This window comes from Porites lutea, chromosome 3 (assembly GCF_958299795.1).
Source record: "Porites lutea chromosome 3, jaPorLute2.1, whole genome shotgun sequence".
Classification (NCBI taxonomy): Eukaryota; Metazoa; Cnidaria; class Anthozoa; order Scleractinia; family Poritidae; genus Porites; species Porites lutea.
The window spans coordinates 39,523,868-39,543,383 of record NC_133203.1 but is presented as its reverse complement, the minus strand read 5'-3'; the positions used below and the strand labels follow the sequence as shown (position 1 = coordinate 39,543,383).

Below are 19,516 nucleotides of genomic sequence, written 5' to 3'. Positions count from 1 at the left end.
TAATTTGGTCATCAATTCTGATTTCTACATCGTCACATTGGGCAGATAGTCTTTGTCTTGATCCAATAATCATTAGCTCTGTTTTGTTAGTTCAGTGGCTGGATCTTCTGACCTGAATGACTAATTGTAGTGTTTTCAAATATCGATAAACTCCACGAATCCTAGGACCAGAGCAGACGAACTAAAACCAGAAAAAGAGACCAACGTGGGAATATGCAGTTTGCAGGTGGCTTTGAGGCATGTTGTACAAAAGTGACATGCTAAGACGTAGGAAACATAATCAGAAAAGACAACACAAAGCTCGGATAACTTGATTTGTTTGTCATGTCGTAATGCGTTGCTTCCATGCCAAAGTAGCCGTTTTTGTCCACATAATTGACCATCTGCTAAAGGCTCATTAATCATGTTGTGATTTGGGGGAGCCCCTCACAGACTGGATACAGAAACTATGAGAATAGGTTCCCACTAACAATGAAACCGATTTTTTTTCTTGTTCCAAACAGAAAAGTTCTTATTTAGGAACGGAAACATTAACAATTCTAAATAGCCCTGACTAAAGATCAAGAAATAATCAAACACCTTGGCTAAGGACAGGGGTGGGTGTGGCACTGGTCACTTGTTCTCATCCACTATTAAGCTTCTGTTTACACCTGAAACTCTAAACTCTATTTTGACCTGATTTTGAGCGTCAAAGGTTTAATTCCTTATCAGTTCACAGGTCGCCCACTCGTCCTTCGACACGAAGCAAAGTTTTTTTTTTTCACTCTGACGGAAAGATTAAAAAACTGTCTTTATTAACTATAAGGGTAACACAATTACTGGTAAACCATTAGTTTTCATTGCGGCCCACAGGCTTAAGATTCCCAACCGGCCGAAAGCAAACCAGTTGGCTATTTACAGACTTTACAAGCTTGTCCGAGGAATTGAGCTCTGCGCCCCCAGATTTCCCGGAGAAGTCAATCGATAAAAATCGATAGCAATCAAGTGATTTTTATCGATTGATAACAGAAATCGGTGAAAATCGATAAACTAGATTGCTGTGTCAAATCGATATTATCGATTTTTCATGATTTTAACGATTTATAATGTTAAGTCCGGCATTGTTGTTTTTTGGCATAAGTTAGAAAGTACAGCTGAGAAAACACATCCGCGAGTAACAACTGATCAACAAAAATAAAAATAAGAAATGTGGAAACTATTACAGACACAAGATTCTCTCTAAAATCGTGACCCTTTCGTACATAAAAACAAAAACGGTTTAGTTCAATTACATTCGCAGTTCTCGCAGGCAAGTACCACGAGAAATACAATTCAAGATAAACGATTTCCCCGCCTGAATTTCAGACATCCCCTAGAGTCGAAGGGATGCCTGAAATTCGGACTAAAAGATTTCCCTAGACAGATTTTCACCGTTTTCCGTTATCACTCGATAAAATCACTTGATCGCTATCGATTTTCATCAATTTCGATTTTTATCCATTGGCTTCTCCAGCAAGTAACTACACACGAAATGATGTTATTTTGAAAGGGTGGCAGATCTAAATCGTGAAAAACTGGGCGCCTACAAACCTGGCCAATTTCGGCCATCAGAAGAAGACTTTAAACCGGGTTTTAAAGAAAAGATAAGATTCTTTCAAACTTTTCTTTTTGGAAAAAAGTGATAATAAATTGTTTGATCCTTCGACTCTCAATTGCAACTCAACTGTCAACAAATTCACTGTTTGGATGAAATCAATTTTCATTTTTTGATGAACAGAAGAACAGATGTATCTTCCGATATAAATCGATGAAATCGGTATAATCTAGATAAATCGATAAACGAGACAAGTGTGTCATCGATTTCTACCGATTGATCGATACAATCGATATCAATCAAATCAGACTTACCGATTTTTATCGATCTATCGATTGATAAATCGATACCGATTTTTATCAATTGACTACTCCGGAGATTACAATTCTCTGTTTACCTATTTTTACTTGTGGAAGGATTGTTATTTACAACGGAAAACGATCACAAAAGAACTGCTCTGTCCATTTTAAAACACAGCAATGTCCACTAATCAATATAAAATAAACACCACAAACATAACTTGAACTTACGACGCAACCAATTAATCAAAGGTGACCAAACGAGATGATACTGTTACAAAGGACAACTTATAAACTGAAAGAGGTACGAAAATTAACAAATCCTAAAGACCCAACTGTTTCTCAACTTCGACAGCCATCTTCAACAACATGTCTCATATGATTTTCATAATGTTGAAGAAGAACTTCACTGTTCATCTCCTCTTGACAAACCCAACAGCTGTGTTTCTCAATGATATCTGTTTGCAGAATTTCCATATCACAGTTTCCATTTTTTCTGCGCGAAAGCGTGCTGTTGTGAATTCCTGACATTATATTACTTCCTGCTCTCTTAGCCTTACAATGCAAACGATTAAAAAGACTTCTGACACTGTGGACTTCATTGTGCCTCCTAAGAGCACTTGAATGATGAAAATACTCGCCACACTGCTTACATTCATAAGGCTTTTCTCTGGTGTGAAACCTTTCATGTCTCTTCAGAATTCCTACTGCACTGAAACACCTGCCACATTGTTTACATTTAACTGGCTTTTTCCCAGTGTGAACACTTTTATGCGTCTGCAAGCCTACATCATGACGAAAACGTTTTTCTTCCTTGTGAACTCTTTCATGTCTCCTTAGGTGTCCTGACTTGCTAAAAGACTTGCCACACTGTTTACATTCATAACGCTTTTCCCCAGTGTGAACTCTTTCATGAATCCTTAGGTGTCCTGACTGGCTAAATTACTTGCCACACTGTTTACATTCGTAACGCTTTTCCCCAGTGTGAACTCTTTCATGAATCCTTAGGTGTCCTAACTGCCTAAAACACTTGCCACACTTCATAAGGCTTTTCCCCAGTGTGAACTCTTTCATGAATCCTTAGGTTTGCTGCTTGACTAAAACACTTGCCACACTGTTTACATTCATAAGGCTTTTCCCCAGTGTGAACTCTTTCATGAATCCTTAGGTGTGCTGCTTGCCTAAAACACTTGCCACACTGTTTACATTCAAAAGGCTTTTCCCCAGTGTGAACTCTTTCGTGACTCCTTAGGCTTCCTGCATGACTAAAACACTTGCCACACTGTTTACATTCATAAGGCTTTTCCCCAGTGTGAACTCTTTCATGCCTCCTTAGGCCTCCTGATTTGCTAAAACACTTGCCACACTGTTTACATTCATAAGGCTTTTCCCCAGTGTGAACTCTTTCATGAATCCTTAGGGTTTCTGCCCGGCTAAAACACTTGCCACACTGCTTACATTCATAATGCTTTTCCCCAGTGTGAACTCTTTCATGAATCCTTAGGTGTCCTAACTGGCTAAAACACTTGCCACACTGTTCACATTCATAAGGCTTTTCCCCAGTGTGAACTCTTTCATGGCTCCTTAGGTCTCCTGATTTGCTAAAACACTTGCCACACTGTTTACATTCATAAGGCTTTTCCCCAGTGTGAACTCTTTCATGAATCCTTAGGGTTCCTGCCTGGCTAAAACGCTTGCCACACTGCTTACATTCATAATGCTTTTCCCCAGTGTGAACTCTTTCATGAATCCTTAGGTTTCCTAACTGGCTAAAACACTTGTCACACTGTTTACATTCATAAGGCTTTTCCCCAGTGTGAACTCTTTCATGTTTCCTTAGGTTTCCTGATTTGCTAAAACACTTGCCACACTGATTACATTCAAAACGCTTTGCCCCAGTGTGAACTCTTCCATGACTCCTTAGTTTCCCTGATTGCCTAAAACACTTGCCACACTGTTTACATTCATAAGGCTTTTTCCCGGTGTGAACTCTTTCATGTCTCCTTAGGTTTCTTTCTTCACTAAAACACTTGTAACGCTCTTTACACCTTGAAGACATGGACTGTAGGTTCCTCTGCACCTTTTTGACATAAAATAAAGACAATCATTCAACGTTCCTAAAACATTAAATCTACCTTATTTTAAAAAATACATTTTCTTGTACAATGTAATGCATCAGTCAATTGCAACTACATCCACATCAGCCTTGTGCCACCCCAGGGTTACCCCCACAAATTGGCATTTTTCTTTGAAGAGCCAAATAGGCCAGAGTGGAGGAAAATACAGAAGGGCAAACACTTTGTCCCAGGAACATCCCCAATTAGGACACTGCACTAGAACAGTGGTGACACTCTCATCAATTTAACGTGTGATTTTTCGTTTCTGTATGTCTGCCTTCCACCTTTTGATCCTCTGTAATAGCCAGGGTTTAAAGAAAGTCAGTTTGACCACTTGCTATCCAGGCAGGCTGTAGCTACTACATAAGAGTATGAGAGACATTTAAGAGCAAGATAACCATTCAATTATTATTTACTAAATTAATTCTTTTTAATTCATTGTAATGACAATCATAATGTATTTTTACAATTATTGTGACAATTTTACTTTTTCAGAGCTGCTTGAAAAACATCTTTTGATCCACATGAGATTATTAGGAATTTAAACAACAATTTGTGTCACAATACTTCAGAAATTTGAATTCCCCCCAAAATGAACTAACCCGTTGGGAAGTTAAGAAAAGAATTCACTTGCCCCCTGCAAAATCCATACCACATCTCAAAGGATTTAAATGACAAAAGCATGCCACATTCAAAAGAAGAAGAAAGACAAAGTGCTTTGAATGCTCTTTCTCTCATTGGCTGCTGCTATCCAAATTCCTGCTATTTAAACGAGGTCAAAGGAATTTCCCTAAAAAATGTGGTTAATCTCCCTAAAAATAGGAAAGATGGGAAGACATGTTGTAATAGTGTTTATGACCTTACACCAAAAGAAAATCAATCACTATTAGTATACTAAAATTGTAGTAGTATGTGTTGATCTAATACTGTAGTTTGAAGGGCTCCTCATTTATCTTTAGCAACATCATCTTTGGCGCAAGGACTTCGAGAAAAGCAGGGAAACATCTGAACACATTATGATGTCTCATTGGCCCTGAACTTCAAGGCAAGTATCTGGCTAATAGTTATGTCAGTCTATTTGTCTGGCATCTTCTGCCAAACAAAACCCAGTTGGCTGTGATATTAATTTTATTGTGGCAAGTTATACCATTTCATGACAGAGTATAACTCACTTACCATGAATTTCTAGTCATAAAGGCAAGAAAATCCCTTGTTTTTACTGGAGAAAACAGTTTGCATTTTTAACTCACTAGACACAAGACGAGGTATTTTTGCCGTTATTTTGGATTTTTCAAGCTTAAAGTGTCTAAGTGAAAACACAACTTTAATCTTCACAATCCTTAAAATGTCTGCTGAATAACAAGTACCATGGCCTTATTTCTACGGTCTATAAGAGTGCAGGCCATGGAAAATTGTGGTCGATTTGTTTTTTACAATAAAAATTATTTTTAGTTTCCTGTGTGACATCTTACGTCATTGCCATGGTCTATACTCTCATAGATGATAGTTCTCGACCAATCAGCTTGTGAGGATTTGCTCAGTTTAATTATAAAACCAAGTCAAACCCTGGTTAAGGGGCACCCACTTAATTTAGACATCCCTTAATACAGAAAATGGACACTTGTTTCATGTCCAATTAACCAAGATCCTCACATATCAAGTTAACCTCACTAACGTGGGCACTTCATTGTCAACTTCAAGTTGTGATAAACATTTCCTTCTTGAAGACAAAACCTTTCAGTTCACTACATGTCGATGTTCCAAGCAATAAAGTAGACCAGATAGGATGATTTGTAGACGTCAATATGTAAATTACTTTTGGCATCAAATAAGTTAAGAAGAGAATGGTTTTGGTTAATTAATATATGAATAAATGTTAAAGAGTGTGTCAGTGAATTTAGTCCACAGAATGGCAGCTTTCTGAAGGTTAGAGATGTTTTATTTGAAAATGCTATTTTCCTTTTTCGTTTTATTAGCATTTTATTTGAATAAAAGGTTTTTTTACCTCAACAACATTAAACCAGCTTAGTATAGTAAGAACACCTCATTAATATGGACACTTTCTACGGACCCTTCAGTGTCCGTATTAACAGGATTTAACTGAAACAGGAGTGTAATGTCACTAACATTATTATGATGCCATTTATATACAGGGTTTGTACAAAAACATTGCAACCATTTTTAAGGACCTTTCAAGGACCACCTACCAGGAATGTAATTTCACTTATTGAACAAAAATGCAAATTCCCTTGAGTGCACTCTAACATAACTTTAAGGCTTGAACTGTTTGCTCCACCACCTTCTCTGCGTTTTTCAGTTTACTTGTCTTAAACTGATAAAGAATTCATGCAAAAGACAACAAACACTTTATGTGAATCACCTTTAAGTTCTCTAAACTATGATTTATTTTCTGTCTTGGACAACCACAAAGAATTAAAAACACTTTCCAGGCCACTACATTCCAAGTTGAAGAAAAGTCAAGGACTTTTTAAGGACTTTCATAGAAATTTAAGGACTTTTCAAGGAAAAAGGAATTCAAGGACTTTTAAAGACTGTGTGAACCCTGATATACACTAAGTTACGAGTGGAATTAAGCTTGGCAATCCTGCAATCAGGCGGTCCTTCTTCCATTTTGTTTGGGAGAAAAGGAGAAAAGGATACCTGATACATTTACTTTATGTGTTGTTTGCCTGAAGTCTAGAATCTAGACTTTTGTCTGATTGGTCGAAAAGCAAATGATCCTTTGGAGCCCTTCACCAATATTAGTTACAAGCAACAAAACATTGTATTTGACTTTTGCTGTAATTAGATAGCTTTTGTCCCTTGTCTCTCGGGACAAAACCATAAGATGATTGAGGAATATTTCATTTACGAGTAAACTTAGGTTAAACAAAGTCTTAAAAGCAAAAAATAATTACAATTTTCTGAAGTGTGCACTTAAAGAGGCTGTCAAGCTATCTGCTGTTGTTTTAAAGTGCTACACTGAGTGAAATTTACATCAGCTGAATTCCAAAGATAATGGTTTAAAATATTCAAGGCAATATTCAGGCACTGCAACTATTTCCTTTCACCTGACGGCAAGGTTGGGCACATGGATTAAAACTTGGAAAAAACGGGATATTTATTTTTTAAATTTTAACTGCTATGCTTGCCAAAATCACCAATAAAAAAATAACAGTAGAACCCCGCTGTATGAACACCAGCTTAACAAAGAAACCTGAATATAATAGGGAGGTTTGTTTGTTCTAACAAAAAGCACATATTATATTTTTTTTTCTAAAATTAACCTGCTTTACAGACACTGGCTATAATTTGCACAATGTCAATGATGTAATGTGTTCACCTGAACAGTGAGACAACTAACAACTGGCTTCAGAAAAGTGAAGTGCTTGACTCAAAAACATTTCTATAAAAAATTTACAAGCCTGCCAAATTTTCTTTTCCCCTTCTGTTAAACCCCTGAAAAATTGGGCTACATTGCCCACATTTCTTGGAATCAGTATGGCACAAAAACTTTATGGGTTTCATGAATAGACAAAATGTGGGTTTTTCTCGCCACCTAAAGCTAAAATTACCAAGTTCAGCAATCAGCACAGCACAGAAAATACTATGACTTGCTTGGAAAAATAATTTGATTGATGAACTAAATGTACTCATGTGACCAACTTGAAGGCCTGGGAAGCTCAGCTGGAAAGTTTGGGAGACTCATGGGCTCCCTTAAATGTCTTTTTGGGTGACCATTTTGGAGGCCTGGGTGCCTCAGCTGGAAATTTTTCATCAAATGCTTAGGGGGTGTTTACATGACAAAATTGCACTGGCCTGAGTTTCATACTGGGATGACTTTTTGTTATGTTTATATGATGATGGGTCATTTCATATCTCGGTTATTTGAATGTACACTACATGTTGATAAAATACATGTGTGAATCAAATCTGAAACATTATGCATGTGCTACCCATTGCAGACCACTTGCAGACCGATTTCACACCGAAACAGGTGGTCATTTCACGTTTACATGATGCCATTGTGAAATTTTTTACCTCACTCCAGTACAACAACCTGAATGAACTCACTTCGGGGTGGCTTACAACGGCATGGCATTTGTGACAGTATTATGTACACAAATGTAGAGCCATGAAAGGGAACCAGAGTGAACTCGGGCCGGTGCAAAAGTCGCCCTGGTGTCATGTAAACACCCCCTTAGAGTAAATCCTTGGAAACCAGACACTAAGTAATGGCTTCAACACAGAATTGACATGAAACAGCTGCAATATCATGACAAAGCCCATTAAAGCTTAAGTGTTGTTTATGCACGAAAAAGTGTGGTTGATGCATTTAAGTTTCTCTTTTCTTTCAAGTGAAAAATAGCAAACAGAATTTTTCTAGTCTAGTTTTTTTAGTCTTCATATATTGCTTGTAGCCTACGTAGCAAGCATTTCCCTTTAGTTTCGGAGCAAAAAAAACCAAGGAACGGGATTTTCAGTTTTGACCGCGCGAGAAATGAAACAAGAGCCAAAAAATGAAAGAGGGGGGAGGGGGAGGGGAAGGAAGGAAACGCTTGCAGACAAACGCCTCGATTTTAAAAACCTGCATTCGCCAGCGAACACAGCACCTGATTGGTTCAGCTAGTCTTACAATATTGAAATGTGTCCCTCAAAGGTTTATTTCATACTGAGAGGTCATGTATGGTACGTGACACGCATCTTCCTGCGGTTGTTATTTATTCTGGTCGGCAAGATTTACCTTCCAATGCAAGAGCATTTTCTTTAACTTCTTTTGAATCGCAAAGCTCTTCCTGCGACTATAGAAGTGTTTCAGGTTGTTTAGTTTGTTCTCCAAAGTGTCTCCTGGATCTGAATAACTAAAATTGTCAGGGAATGTGATGGTTTCCTACAATGTTTTGTCATGCTGGGCCCAGCTCTTTAGTGTTTTTTATTTTTTATTTTTGCAGGATGTTAAATTCTCTCGGATAGTGATTTACAGATAAAAAAACTGAAGCTACATCGCCTATGGAGAACTGCATTGTGATTTAAAATTGCTGCTTTGTTCTCCACCCGAACTTCATCAGTTGTCCGGTTAGCTTTGTTCTTAGCCTGCGTGGCCATGATTTAAAGCAGCATAAATCAGAGTGTAAAGTATTAATGAGTCAAATGAGTCAATGAGGTCATGAGTCATGAGTCAATGAGTCAATGAGTCAATGAGTCAATGACTCAGATCTGAAAAAATAAAAGTTTTGGTAGAAACAACAAAATTAAGCATTACTTTTACTTATTTTGTCTACTTCCTTCATTGCTGCCTGCACGAGGTCTATTTCTGCCATGAAATCTCGACCTAGGCTGTTTGTTAGTAGTTCCCAGGCCCTGCCGCATAGCAGAAGCGAAAAATAAGCCAGCCTAATTTTTGTGAGTGCCTCGAGAGAAAGTGGTTAATTCCCTTTGAACACAGCGCTTAAACTGAATTGAGATAAACCTATTATGGAATTTCTTAGCGCTCAAAGACTCGAATCTGGGAACAGTCGTTCTCTGATATTTGGTGTGTTGATGTTTGGGCCCAGTTTGAAGTAGAAAATCGGTCATGAGTGTGAAGGAAAGTTCCCCTTTTATATCTGTATCGGTATGTTACTCATTAGCTTGTCATGCTGGTGTAAAGGTAAGTATTCTGGGAAATATTCATTAGGTTTTAGCGAGGAATCTTATCAAGGGGAATACAATTTCCTTTCATGCCGTGGATCCCTGTCGATCATGAACACAATGAAGACGATCCAGGACACTAAGCGTCCGTTCCAACAATGTGTGGTTCCAGAAAATATCCATACCCCCACCACGGAAGACACTTTGATTTGCACCCCCCCACCCCCCAGGATTTTCCGTTCCAAGGGGTCTTTGATGACCCCCCCTCCCCCCAGGAATTTCCAGAATTTTAAAATGGGGACTTCGCTTACCACACTTTAGAAATTCAAAGTAGTTTGGGCACTTAAAAACAAAGAAAGTTAATACTAACTCAGTTATGAAAAAAAGGAAGAATTTTATTACAACAGTGCAGCGTAAACGTTTGTTAAGTTTATTATTCAGCCAAACTTTTAGCTTTTTCGCCATCACGTTTGCAAATTATGTCTGTGTTGTTTTTTTGTAAGCTTATAAATTAAGCTTAAACATTTGGTTTGCAAAGTTTAAACGTCGATTGTTCTACGTTTTTGTGTTTACTGCGACACGAACGTTATGAAGAGAATGTAAGTTTCACCCGCTTAAACACCTTTGCAAACGGTAGCAAGAAAAACCCAGAAACTTACAAGGTTCCTGTCTGGCTGTTTTTATTTCTACAGATTTTGTCAGTTTCTTCAGGTTGACTATTATTTAAGGGCCGAAAACTTCACCAACACGTACATGCCAATGCGCTAGATTTCGTGAACGTCGTCACGATTGCAGAATTTACTAGCCAGGTAGCCGGGCCTTGTGAAGGTCGAGCAAGAAATGGGAACGAAAGTATTCTCGTCTCATCGCATTTTTCATGAGTTTCCACGCACAGTAAACGCTGATAAAACATGAAACCTATCAAAAATGTGTGTCATTCATGTCAAGGAAGCGAAAAGGGATACTCAGTGAACAGAAGTGAAAGCACTTTAATGTCGGTCGGACGAAGACGAGACGAAGACAAGACTCCAGTTATGTCCGCCATTTTCAATCGTTTTCGACTTCGTTCCAAAGACACATCGTTCTTCTGGAGATTGTAGCGCTAGCTAACTCAAAGAAAAACAGAAACATTAAAGCTAATGATGTTAACCTCATGTCAATGGCCAGGAGTACCGACTTTTTTTTCAAAACAACGTACGTAGGTATGTTTTTGTGCTTGAGATCGATCGTACGTTGCTTTCAATGTTTTGTACATGGTCTGTCACCCCTTGGAAAATAGTTTCCCATGAACCCCCCATACCCCTCGGAAATTACTGCCTTTGAACCCCCCCTCCCCCTCGGAATTTCCAATGGTCTTCCGTGGGGGGGGTATGGATATTTTCTGGAACCACACAATCAAGAGTTGTTTTCAGTTGATAATCTTCCCAATGCAGTTTACCACTTTTTCCAAATTTTACTTGCCTCAAAAGGAGAATGATGCTATGAGGTGAACAAACTGAATTACAAGTATTGTTATTTGCCTGAGGAGGGGTATGAAACAGCGAGTCGGACAGTTGTACACAGTCAGTGTTTATATTAGAAACATACAGTGTACAAATAATTATTGTTGAGGTATTACTGTATACCCATTGTAATTTTAAATAGCTTTCAAGGCTCGTTGATTGATTAAAATCTTTGGTCATTCATTGTTTGCATTTTACATTAGCTGGCCTGTTTAAAACTCGTGCATCTTGAACTATTAAATATGAACAACCTTGGGGCAGCACTTCACTTCTGGTATGGAAACTCTAGTAGTATGGATTGCCTGATGGTTTAAATGGTTCTTGAAGGGTGTCTGGGAATGCTATTTTTAGGGCATGCACGTAGTAGTAGCGGCAGGGCCTGGAATACTGCTAACAAACAGCCCAGGTTGAGATTTCATGTCAGAAATAGGCCTTGCATGTGTAGGCAGCAATGGAGCAAGTAGACAAATTAAGTAAAAGTAATGCTTAATTTTATTGCTTCTACCAAAACTTTTATTTTTTCAGATCTGAATCATTGATTCATTGACTCATTGACTTATGACTCATGACTCATTGACTCATTTGACTCATAAAACATTCGTTCTCCACAAATCGCTAGAGAAGCAAGCTGTCATTCAGGTGGACTAAAAGTTCGTCTTTTCTGCTGTGTTGATCAATCCTGTCAATTTCTTTTGTCATGACTTAAAAGACATTCTAAGATGTATATATCATGTACTGAAAAGTTTATCTTACCTTTGTTAATAAAGTTTCAGCGCTGTTAATCAACACCCAAGAACTCTGAGTTAACTTGACCGTTTGTTCCAGGCTAGCGTCTTGTATCAATGTCCCGTACATGAGGTACCTACCGGTGTCATTCTTGGACGATGTAGGCACGTATAACGTGCGAGACCTTTGTGAAAAAAACAAACAAACAAACAAACCGACAGGCGAGTTCACCGGTCGTTATCTCAATATTAAGAAAAACTGTTCTCCAGAGTAGTTTTACTAGGATCATATATACTTAATCACTGAGTAAGAGAAGAAAGTAACTTGTCAAAACTTTCTTCATCCCGATCTACTGCAGTCATCGTCCTTATACATTATTAGCGTTGGTACACCATTCACTGTTGCCACTAGCGCGAGAATTTAGCGCGAAGCTCGTGCACCTTACAACCCGGAAAGGTGTTGCTTTAAACACAAGAGAATTTCAGTCTAATAAGCGTTTAAGTTTGATTAACCCGTACAAATTCACCTTCTGAGCGTCAGATTTCACGTGTAGTCTCACGTGACTTTTGATGATCTTTGTTGTAAACAAACCCGCAAAGTTTGGACATTCGTTCTCTGCCACATACTGTACTTATACGAACTACACTTGCTGTTTCAAGTTTGCGTTAGTTTATAAATGTTATTTCCCTTTCGCTGTTTGAGACTCGAAAAGTTTGAGGGTCAAAAAAGTCTGAGCAGAAGAATAAGAGCGATTTTAAGGCCAAGAACATGGCAGAAGTTACGGGAGGAACGAGGAGTACTTGCAGTGGAAATTCCCGTCTCAGCAGCTGAAATGGTTTTAACATTGGAACTAAACCTCGAAAGAGATAAAACCGGTGATGAAGGCAAATTTCATGATACATAATTCACATTTCAAAATTCATGATCACTCGTGATCACACTTTCCAATCCATTTTCGCTACAAACACCATTTGGCTATTTGTTGTTTGACATTTTCCTTTTCAGTTTGTATATTACGGCAAACAGGGACTCGACACTTTTGATGACGGTTATGTTGATAGGATTTACTTACTCAGGTTGAATCAAAATGTGGTAGCAAAGAAGTGCAGGCTTTTGTGAACGTACACTGGATTTGTATTTAATCGTGTAGAGACAAAAGGAGGCAGTGTACTATACTTCAGCCAAGATAAGCATAAGCTTGCTTATATTTCACCGCATAAAAGGCGGTCGAGACGAAAATGTAAGCACACTGCCGTATAATGAATGATAAATGTGTCTGCATCATTAGTTTCATTTTCTTCAAGTTTAGATCCACCTTGCAAAACCATTCTTTCAACTGAAGAGGAGATTTCTACGCGCTTGTTGAAAGTCCATGTACCGGCGAATATTTTTTCTGTTTCACCACACTCGAGGCGGTTAAAGTCACTCCAGATCTTCCGCTTTCACATTTTGAACCTTAAACTATTCGATTTTCAAACAGGGAAAGGGAAGGGAAATATATAAGTTAACGCTAACTTGAAGTAGCGACTCGTAGTTCGTACATGTACAGTATGTGAGAGAGAACAGATGTCCGAACTTTGTGGGTTTGTTTACAACGAAGGTCATCAAAAGTCATGTAAAACTACACGTGAAATCTGACGCTCAGAAGGTGAATTGTCCTAGCTATGAGTATTACTTTGGAAATTATCTAACTCATCCTTCCATCGCCAAAAACCTTTTTTATAAAGCATCATCTTTGATCGTATACCTCAGGAACAAAAGGGGCCCTGTGACGGTGCCTTGAGGGACTTTGTACCAGAAACCTGAGTGTGGTTCAGTAGGTTGAAGTTCTCAATCCAAAGCAAACCATTACCTTACAGTAAAGCTTAAGTAGGAGTCTGCTGAGAAAAAGTCAATTTAGGCTACATGATACAATCCGAGATCTCCTAACATCACACATCAGTAAAGTGGGCAGAAATGTGGAGACAGAGTCACTCCCGCAACCACTCGACAATGAAGTATTCAACCTTCAGTCCACTGTTACAAGTCGAGAAGCGAGGCTGGATAAGAAGGCAGGAGGTTTTTGGACACCAGGAGTAACGGTATTCTTTGAAGTACGTGTAACGCATGTTAACTCGCGGTCCAACCAGGGCAAGTACACAGCTACGATCTTCAAAGAGCAAGAAAACGAGAAGAGGAGGAAATACAACCAGAGAGTGATGGATGTAGAGATGGGAACTTTTACACCACTGGTGTTTGGTACAAACGGGGGCCTGGGACTCGACTGTCAGAACTTTTTAAGAACTCTCGCAAATAAGCTTTCGACTAAGAACAATGAACCCTACGCCAGCGTTATTTCCTGGCTTCGAATACAACTCGCATTTGCTATATTAAGAACTGTACACAGATGCATCAGAGGTTCTAGAGATCCCAGGGGCACCCAAAGACAATTTTCGGAAAAATATCTGTTCGGAACACGATTTGAGATCTAGAATTTTCAGAACATTTGTTGTAAAATTTTTTGCTTGCCTGCCTCTCCTAAGATTTTCGAACATCTAAAAACTACTATAGTAGCCCATTTTTAATGGATTTTTACCCTTAAAAGGTCACCTTGAATTTTCGGGAGCCTTTTTTCTAGCTGAAATTTTCGAAAAAGTAAGTTTTGATCCCTATAATTTTCGGATCACTAGACTTTCAGCTAGGAAATCCGAACAGATGAAAAAATTTTAAGGGATAAAAATATGCCTATATCTACCGTTTAAATACTAAAATACGTTTAACAATGCTATGTTTAAGTGGTTTTCAATTATATTCTCGTTGGGCGCCCCTGAGATCCATTCAAATCACGTGAGGTCTCAGAAGACTTCACTTTCGCTGTAGCTGGTCTACATCTGCACTCATAATTTTAGGCCTAGATTTTTTATAGTTTTTTTGTTTAGTAATGCTTGATTTTCCTTTTCTCACTTTTAAATTATTCACAATTGTACATAGTTTTCTATCGTGGACATATATTTAGCTTTTAATTTGTAAACAATACGATGCAGTTTAAAATTGCAAATATTACTTATGTTCTGATACTTAAATAAAGATTGGATTATTATTTTTTAGGCTACATCTGTCATGATCCACTTATCCACTGAGGAGATCCCGTTAGCAAGGACGGAGATAAGCTGCGTTTCAGAAGAGAGGCCTTTCTGTAAGCCATGTAGGAGGAGTATTAAGGAGATTGTTTATCTCTAGATAGTTAGTTAAGTGGCTGGATCTTCTAGTAATCTTAACTGAATGACTAATTGTAGTGTTTTCAAATATCGATAAACTCCACGAGTCCTAGGATCAGAACAGACAAACTGAAACCAGAAAAAGAGACCAATATGGGAATATGTAACCTGCAGGTGGCTAGGCATGTGGTACAAAAGTGCCATGCTAAGAAGCAAGAAAAAAAATGGGAAAAGACAACTCAAAGCTCGGCTCATTTCATTTGTTTGTCATGTCGTAATGCGTTCCTTGCGTCCAAAGCAGCCGTTTTTGTCCACATAATTGACCATCTGCTAAAGGCTCATTAAAACCAACTTATGATTTGGGGGAGCCTGCTCACAGGCTGAATAGAGAAACTATGAGGATAGGGTCCTACTAAAAATGAAACTTATTTTTTTCTTGTTCCGAATCGAAAAGTTCTTATTTAGAAACGGAAATACAGTGAAACCTGCTTTAAGCGGACACCCACTATTAAGCGGACAGTAGCCGAAGTCCCCAAATTTATTTTCCTTATTTACTTTAAATGAAACCTTTATTAAGCGGACACCCCTATGAGGCAGACGCGGACACCTAAAAAGTACCTGAAATGGTCATTTCTGTTGTTGCCAACCTCTATTAAAACGAAACTTGTAAGTATATCCTTACCCAAGGTGTTTGATTATCTCTTGATCTTTAGTCAGAGCTGTTTAAAATTGTTAATACAGTGAAACCTGTATTAAGCGGACACCCTCGGGGAATGCTGTAGTGTCCGCTTAATACAGGGTGTCCGCGTAATACAGGTTTCAATAGGTAACGTGATATGAGGTGTCAAATGCCATTTAAATGAAGACTGGAAACGATTAGAATACTCCCAGAGACTATGACGATATACGTTTGCATCAATTTTATAAAATTGGACCAATTAATCATAGAATCGCATAACTGAATGAAATCTCGCATTCTTATTGGTTAACGAAGCGAAGTATTTAGCGTGGAATTGGGAGTTGAAAACGAGGCTAAGTGATATTGTTTCGCATCTACGTAACAACTATCGTCAAATTCTAACACAACAACTACAAAAAAGTTTTTCTACAATGTAATTTTAAAATATTTTCAAAACCATTGTCACTTTTTGAAGAGCCAAAAACAAACAAAAGCGTTTTTCAAAGTGAGCCGGAGGTTCTTCCTTGTTTTGAACTGAACTACAAATTCTTGGAGAGGCATAAAAAAACTTATTTCGCTCGTGACAACGATAAAACAAGAAAATCCTGTGAATAAGGCCCAGAAAATGGCAAGCAACAGTTGAACCAAACAAGACGGAGAAGCAACAATCGGCACGTATTTACATTGAGGTACATACCGTATATTAATCGCGATGTTAAACTTTCAGTGCTTTCGCTTGGACACTTCATTTCTCTCAGTCTCGAGCAAATGGTTTGGAAATTTGAGAATAGATGTTGTAGATAAACGGCTTGTAAATTCTGTAAAATAACACTATTTATCGTTGAGATTAGTTTAAAGCTTGTTTAAAAGTTTGAAAACAAATGTAAAAACAAGCACAAGGTACAAATAAAGTTGTCAAGGTTCAAACGTGTACGACTGTCCTTGCTTCCTGTTCGCTAAGGCAATGACAGTTCTGACAGTTGACTTTGAAATGGCTTTCTGGAGAGCGCGCTCAGGATAAAAACAAGCAATATTTAATATTGCTGTTTTCCTTTTTTGTTATTTTTATTCAATTATGCTACTCAAGGAAAATCCATTACCTAACTCGTGAATTCCGCGTTAAATTGCACTTGAAAACCGATATCGCACTCATCGCTTCGCGACTACAAATCCTTGACTGCATTCATACTGGTCACCTAGGTCTGCCAAGTGTAGATCCAGGGCACGCACTTCCGTATTGTGGCCAGGACCCTCAACACAAATCGGTGAGTTGATTATCCGAAGCCACACATGTGCCAAGGAACAACCAACGCCGAGAGAACTACTTATGCCTTCGTCCTTCGCAGCCCGTCCCTGTGAGAGTGTTGCAACAGACCTGTATGATTTTCAAGGAAGAAAATACAACATCGTGGTTGACTATTACTCAAGGTGGTTTGACATCAAGGAACTCTCTGATGAGAGTTCTCATTCAGTCATAAAAGCACTCAAGGAGGTTTTCGCCACACATGGCATTCCAGATGTCATAATGTCAGACTACGGGCCACAGTATAGTACAGAGGCCTTTCGACAGTTTGCAGAAGCATATCATTTCACACATGTTACTAGTTCACCAAAATACGCCCAGGCGAACGGCGAAGTCGAAAGAGCCATTCCCACAGCAAAGTCCATGCTGAGAAAAAGCGAAGACATCTTCAGGAAATAGCACGCGTCCAGCCACTCCTTTGGGGGGATGAGTGCAGGCTTATTTTCCCGAACAGCAGATGGTAATCGAGCCTATAGATCACTGGTCGTCGCTCCATTTCTAGTAGTAATCGTAGATTAATGAGTGCGTTCGAGTTTTCTTAGCTATAGGTAAGATTTCATACCGTCAAGCGTTATTTCAAAATACGAAAAAGATCATGCTTTTTTTAAAAGCACAGTATGTTTTCCTTGGTCCGTACAAAAAAGACGTAAATGAGTATTTCTTATTTAAGAAGAAGAGTAGTGAGCTAAAATTTGTCCTTTGAGTTGCCGTAACATTTTACTTACTTTTGACAAACCGACAGCTTCTGAGCTTTCCCGCACGTCCGACTCTGAAATCACGCGTATGATTTCAGACCAAATTGCACTCCACTCAGTTCAGTTTGCGCTCTCTTAATGCTACTGAAAGGTCCACTAAGTTTATTACTTTGTCTTGTATTATATCTATGGACGTGCAGGCAGGATTGACATTTTTCCAGATATGTATGGTGGAACTAAGACATCAATGCACTTAAACACCATATAATAACCCATTTTACAGTTACAGGTGAAAGCGAGGCCAGGGTTGCCCTTGTTCTTATACAACCCTCCCCACTTTATTATGTAAATCATCTTCTTCATGTGCCAACTAGTATTTTTCAAGTTTAATTTTCATACAAAGAAAAAAATATTCGTCACACGTGAAAAGTGTACGTCAATGTAGTTTGGAGATGGACAAATGTTTTGAGTCTTTTCCAAACCTTAAAAACTAATGTCCTTCGCTGTTTAGTGAAACCCAGCTTTATGGACTCGAACTTAATATACGAATATCTCGCTCTTAGAGACGTCCCATTTCATTATCTATAAGTGTAACCTGCTTATACGGACAGATTAATGCAATAAGGGCAATTTTCCCTTGTCCTATCAATAGATTCTTTTAGAGGATAACCTAGCGGACACAGCCTTATCAATCGTGTGTTCTTCTCTGACCGCTCAGTGGGAGTGGGGCACTCAACAGAAGTTTGGGTGGAGGATTGCCGCCGAGGCCTTCAAACTCTGACCCCGTTTCGGACAAAAATCGTTCTTTTTTCTATCCTGTTTAACACGAGAGACCCTGAGTCATTTCTTTTTTATTACATTTCAGTGAGATTTTATGGATCAAAAGTTTTTATACCTACAAGAAAATAAATAACATTTTCTTAAAGTTCCATTATTATTTATTAAGGATGCAAAAAATCGTAGAAATCGGTTGAATCTTTTATTCTGAAAAACGCGAATAAAAAAAATAACCAACAGCATGTAAATAGGAACGGGCAACCTTAAGAGAAAATACGTAATCATTTGCGTGGCGACGTTAGCATTCATCTCTCCTAAAGTGAGAATAAAAATGATTTTTCCTTAATGGAAATGCAATACGTTCTTCTAAAGGTGATATCCGGCTGAACGGATCCACATTATTACCATTTCATGGACTATATACTTTGAAAATCAGGAGTTCGCACTCCTTTAATCTTATGAAATTCCTCTGAGGTTGATTGTGCTTCCGGATCAGTTAAGGATTCTGGGAAACTGCCCACCTACCCATCACTTTACCCAACATTTTGCCCAAGGTGGGAAGTTAGTATTAACGTTGGGTTAGGGGAGGGTTAGGTGGACAGTTTCCCATAGATCTTAACTGAACCGTCTTTCCTATCTTGCCTCTGTTTTTACCAGCACGCACTTCAGAATATTTATGAACGGTGCTGTTTTTCCTTTTGCTTGTTTGGTTATATCCGGGGGGTATTCCCTATGATGGCCTATACGGGGAGGCTCAGCCTGAAAGGGGTACCTTTTTCAGGATTCCGGTATATGAAAGATCATGAAAGGGTAGGGATTTCACCAGATGAATTTTATGGCTTTAGAAAGTCGAGAAAACGTTATATTTTTGTGACTGATTCCTATTTCAAGATGGTGCATTTGCAGCAATAAAAAGGGATGCAAAAATCTAGGCAAGGTATGTGAAAGGGGTACCATTTGTCGATAAAATGTGTACGAAAGGGGTAACTTTTTCGTGAAAAATGGTATATATAAAGG

The 19,516-nt window shown here is 38.5% G+C and overlaps 1 protein-coding gene across 1 annotated transcript in view; it reads right to left on the bottom strand.

The window, feature by feature from the left end:
* Window positions 1-2,214: 2,214 nt before the first annotated feature.
* LOC140929989 (uncharacterized) overlaps window positions 2,215-19,516 on the bottom strand; it is a 150,033-nt gene continuing 132,731 nt past the window's right edge. The window contains exons 11-12 of the mRNA XM_073379659.1: window positions 2,912-3,557; window positions 2,215-2,742 (exon numbers count right to left, since the gene is read on the bottom strand). Of these exons, the coding sequence (XP_073235760.1) occupies window positions 2,215-2,742; window positions 2,912-3,557 (1,174 nt within the window). The remainder of the gene's footprint in view (window positions 2,743-2,911; window positions 3,558-19,516) is intronic.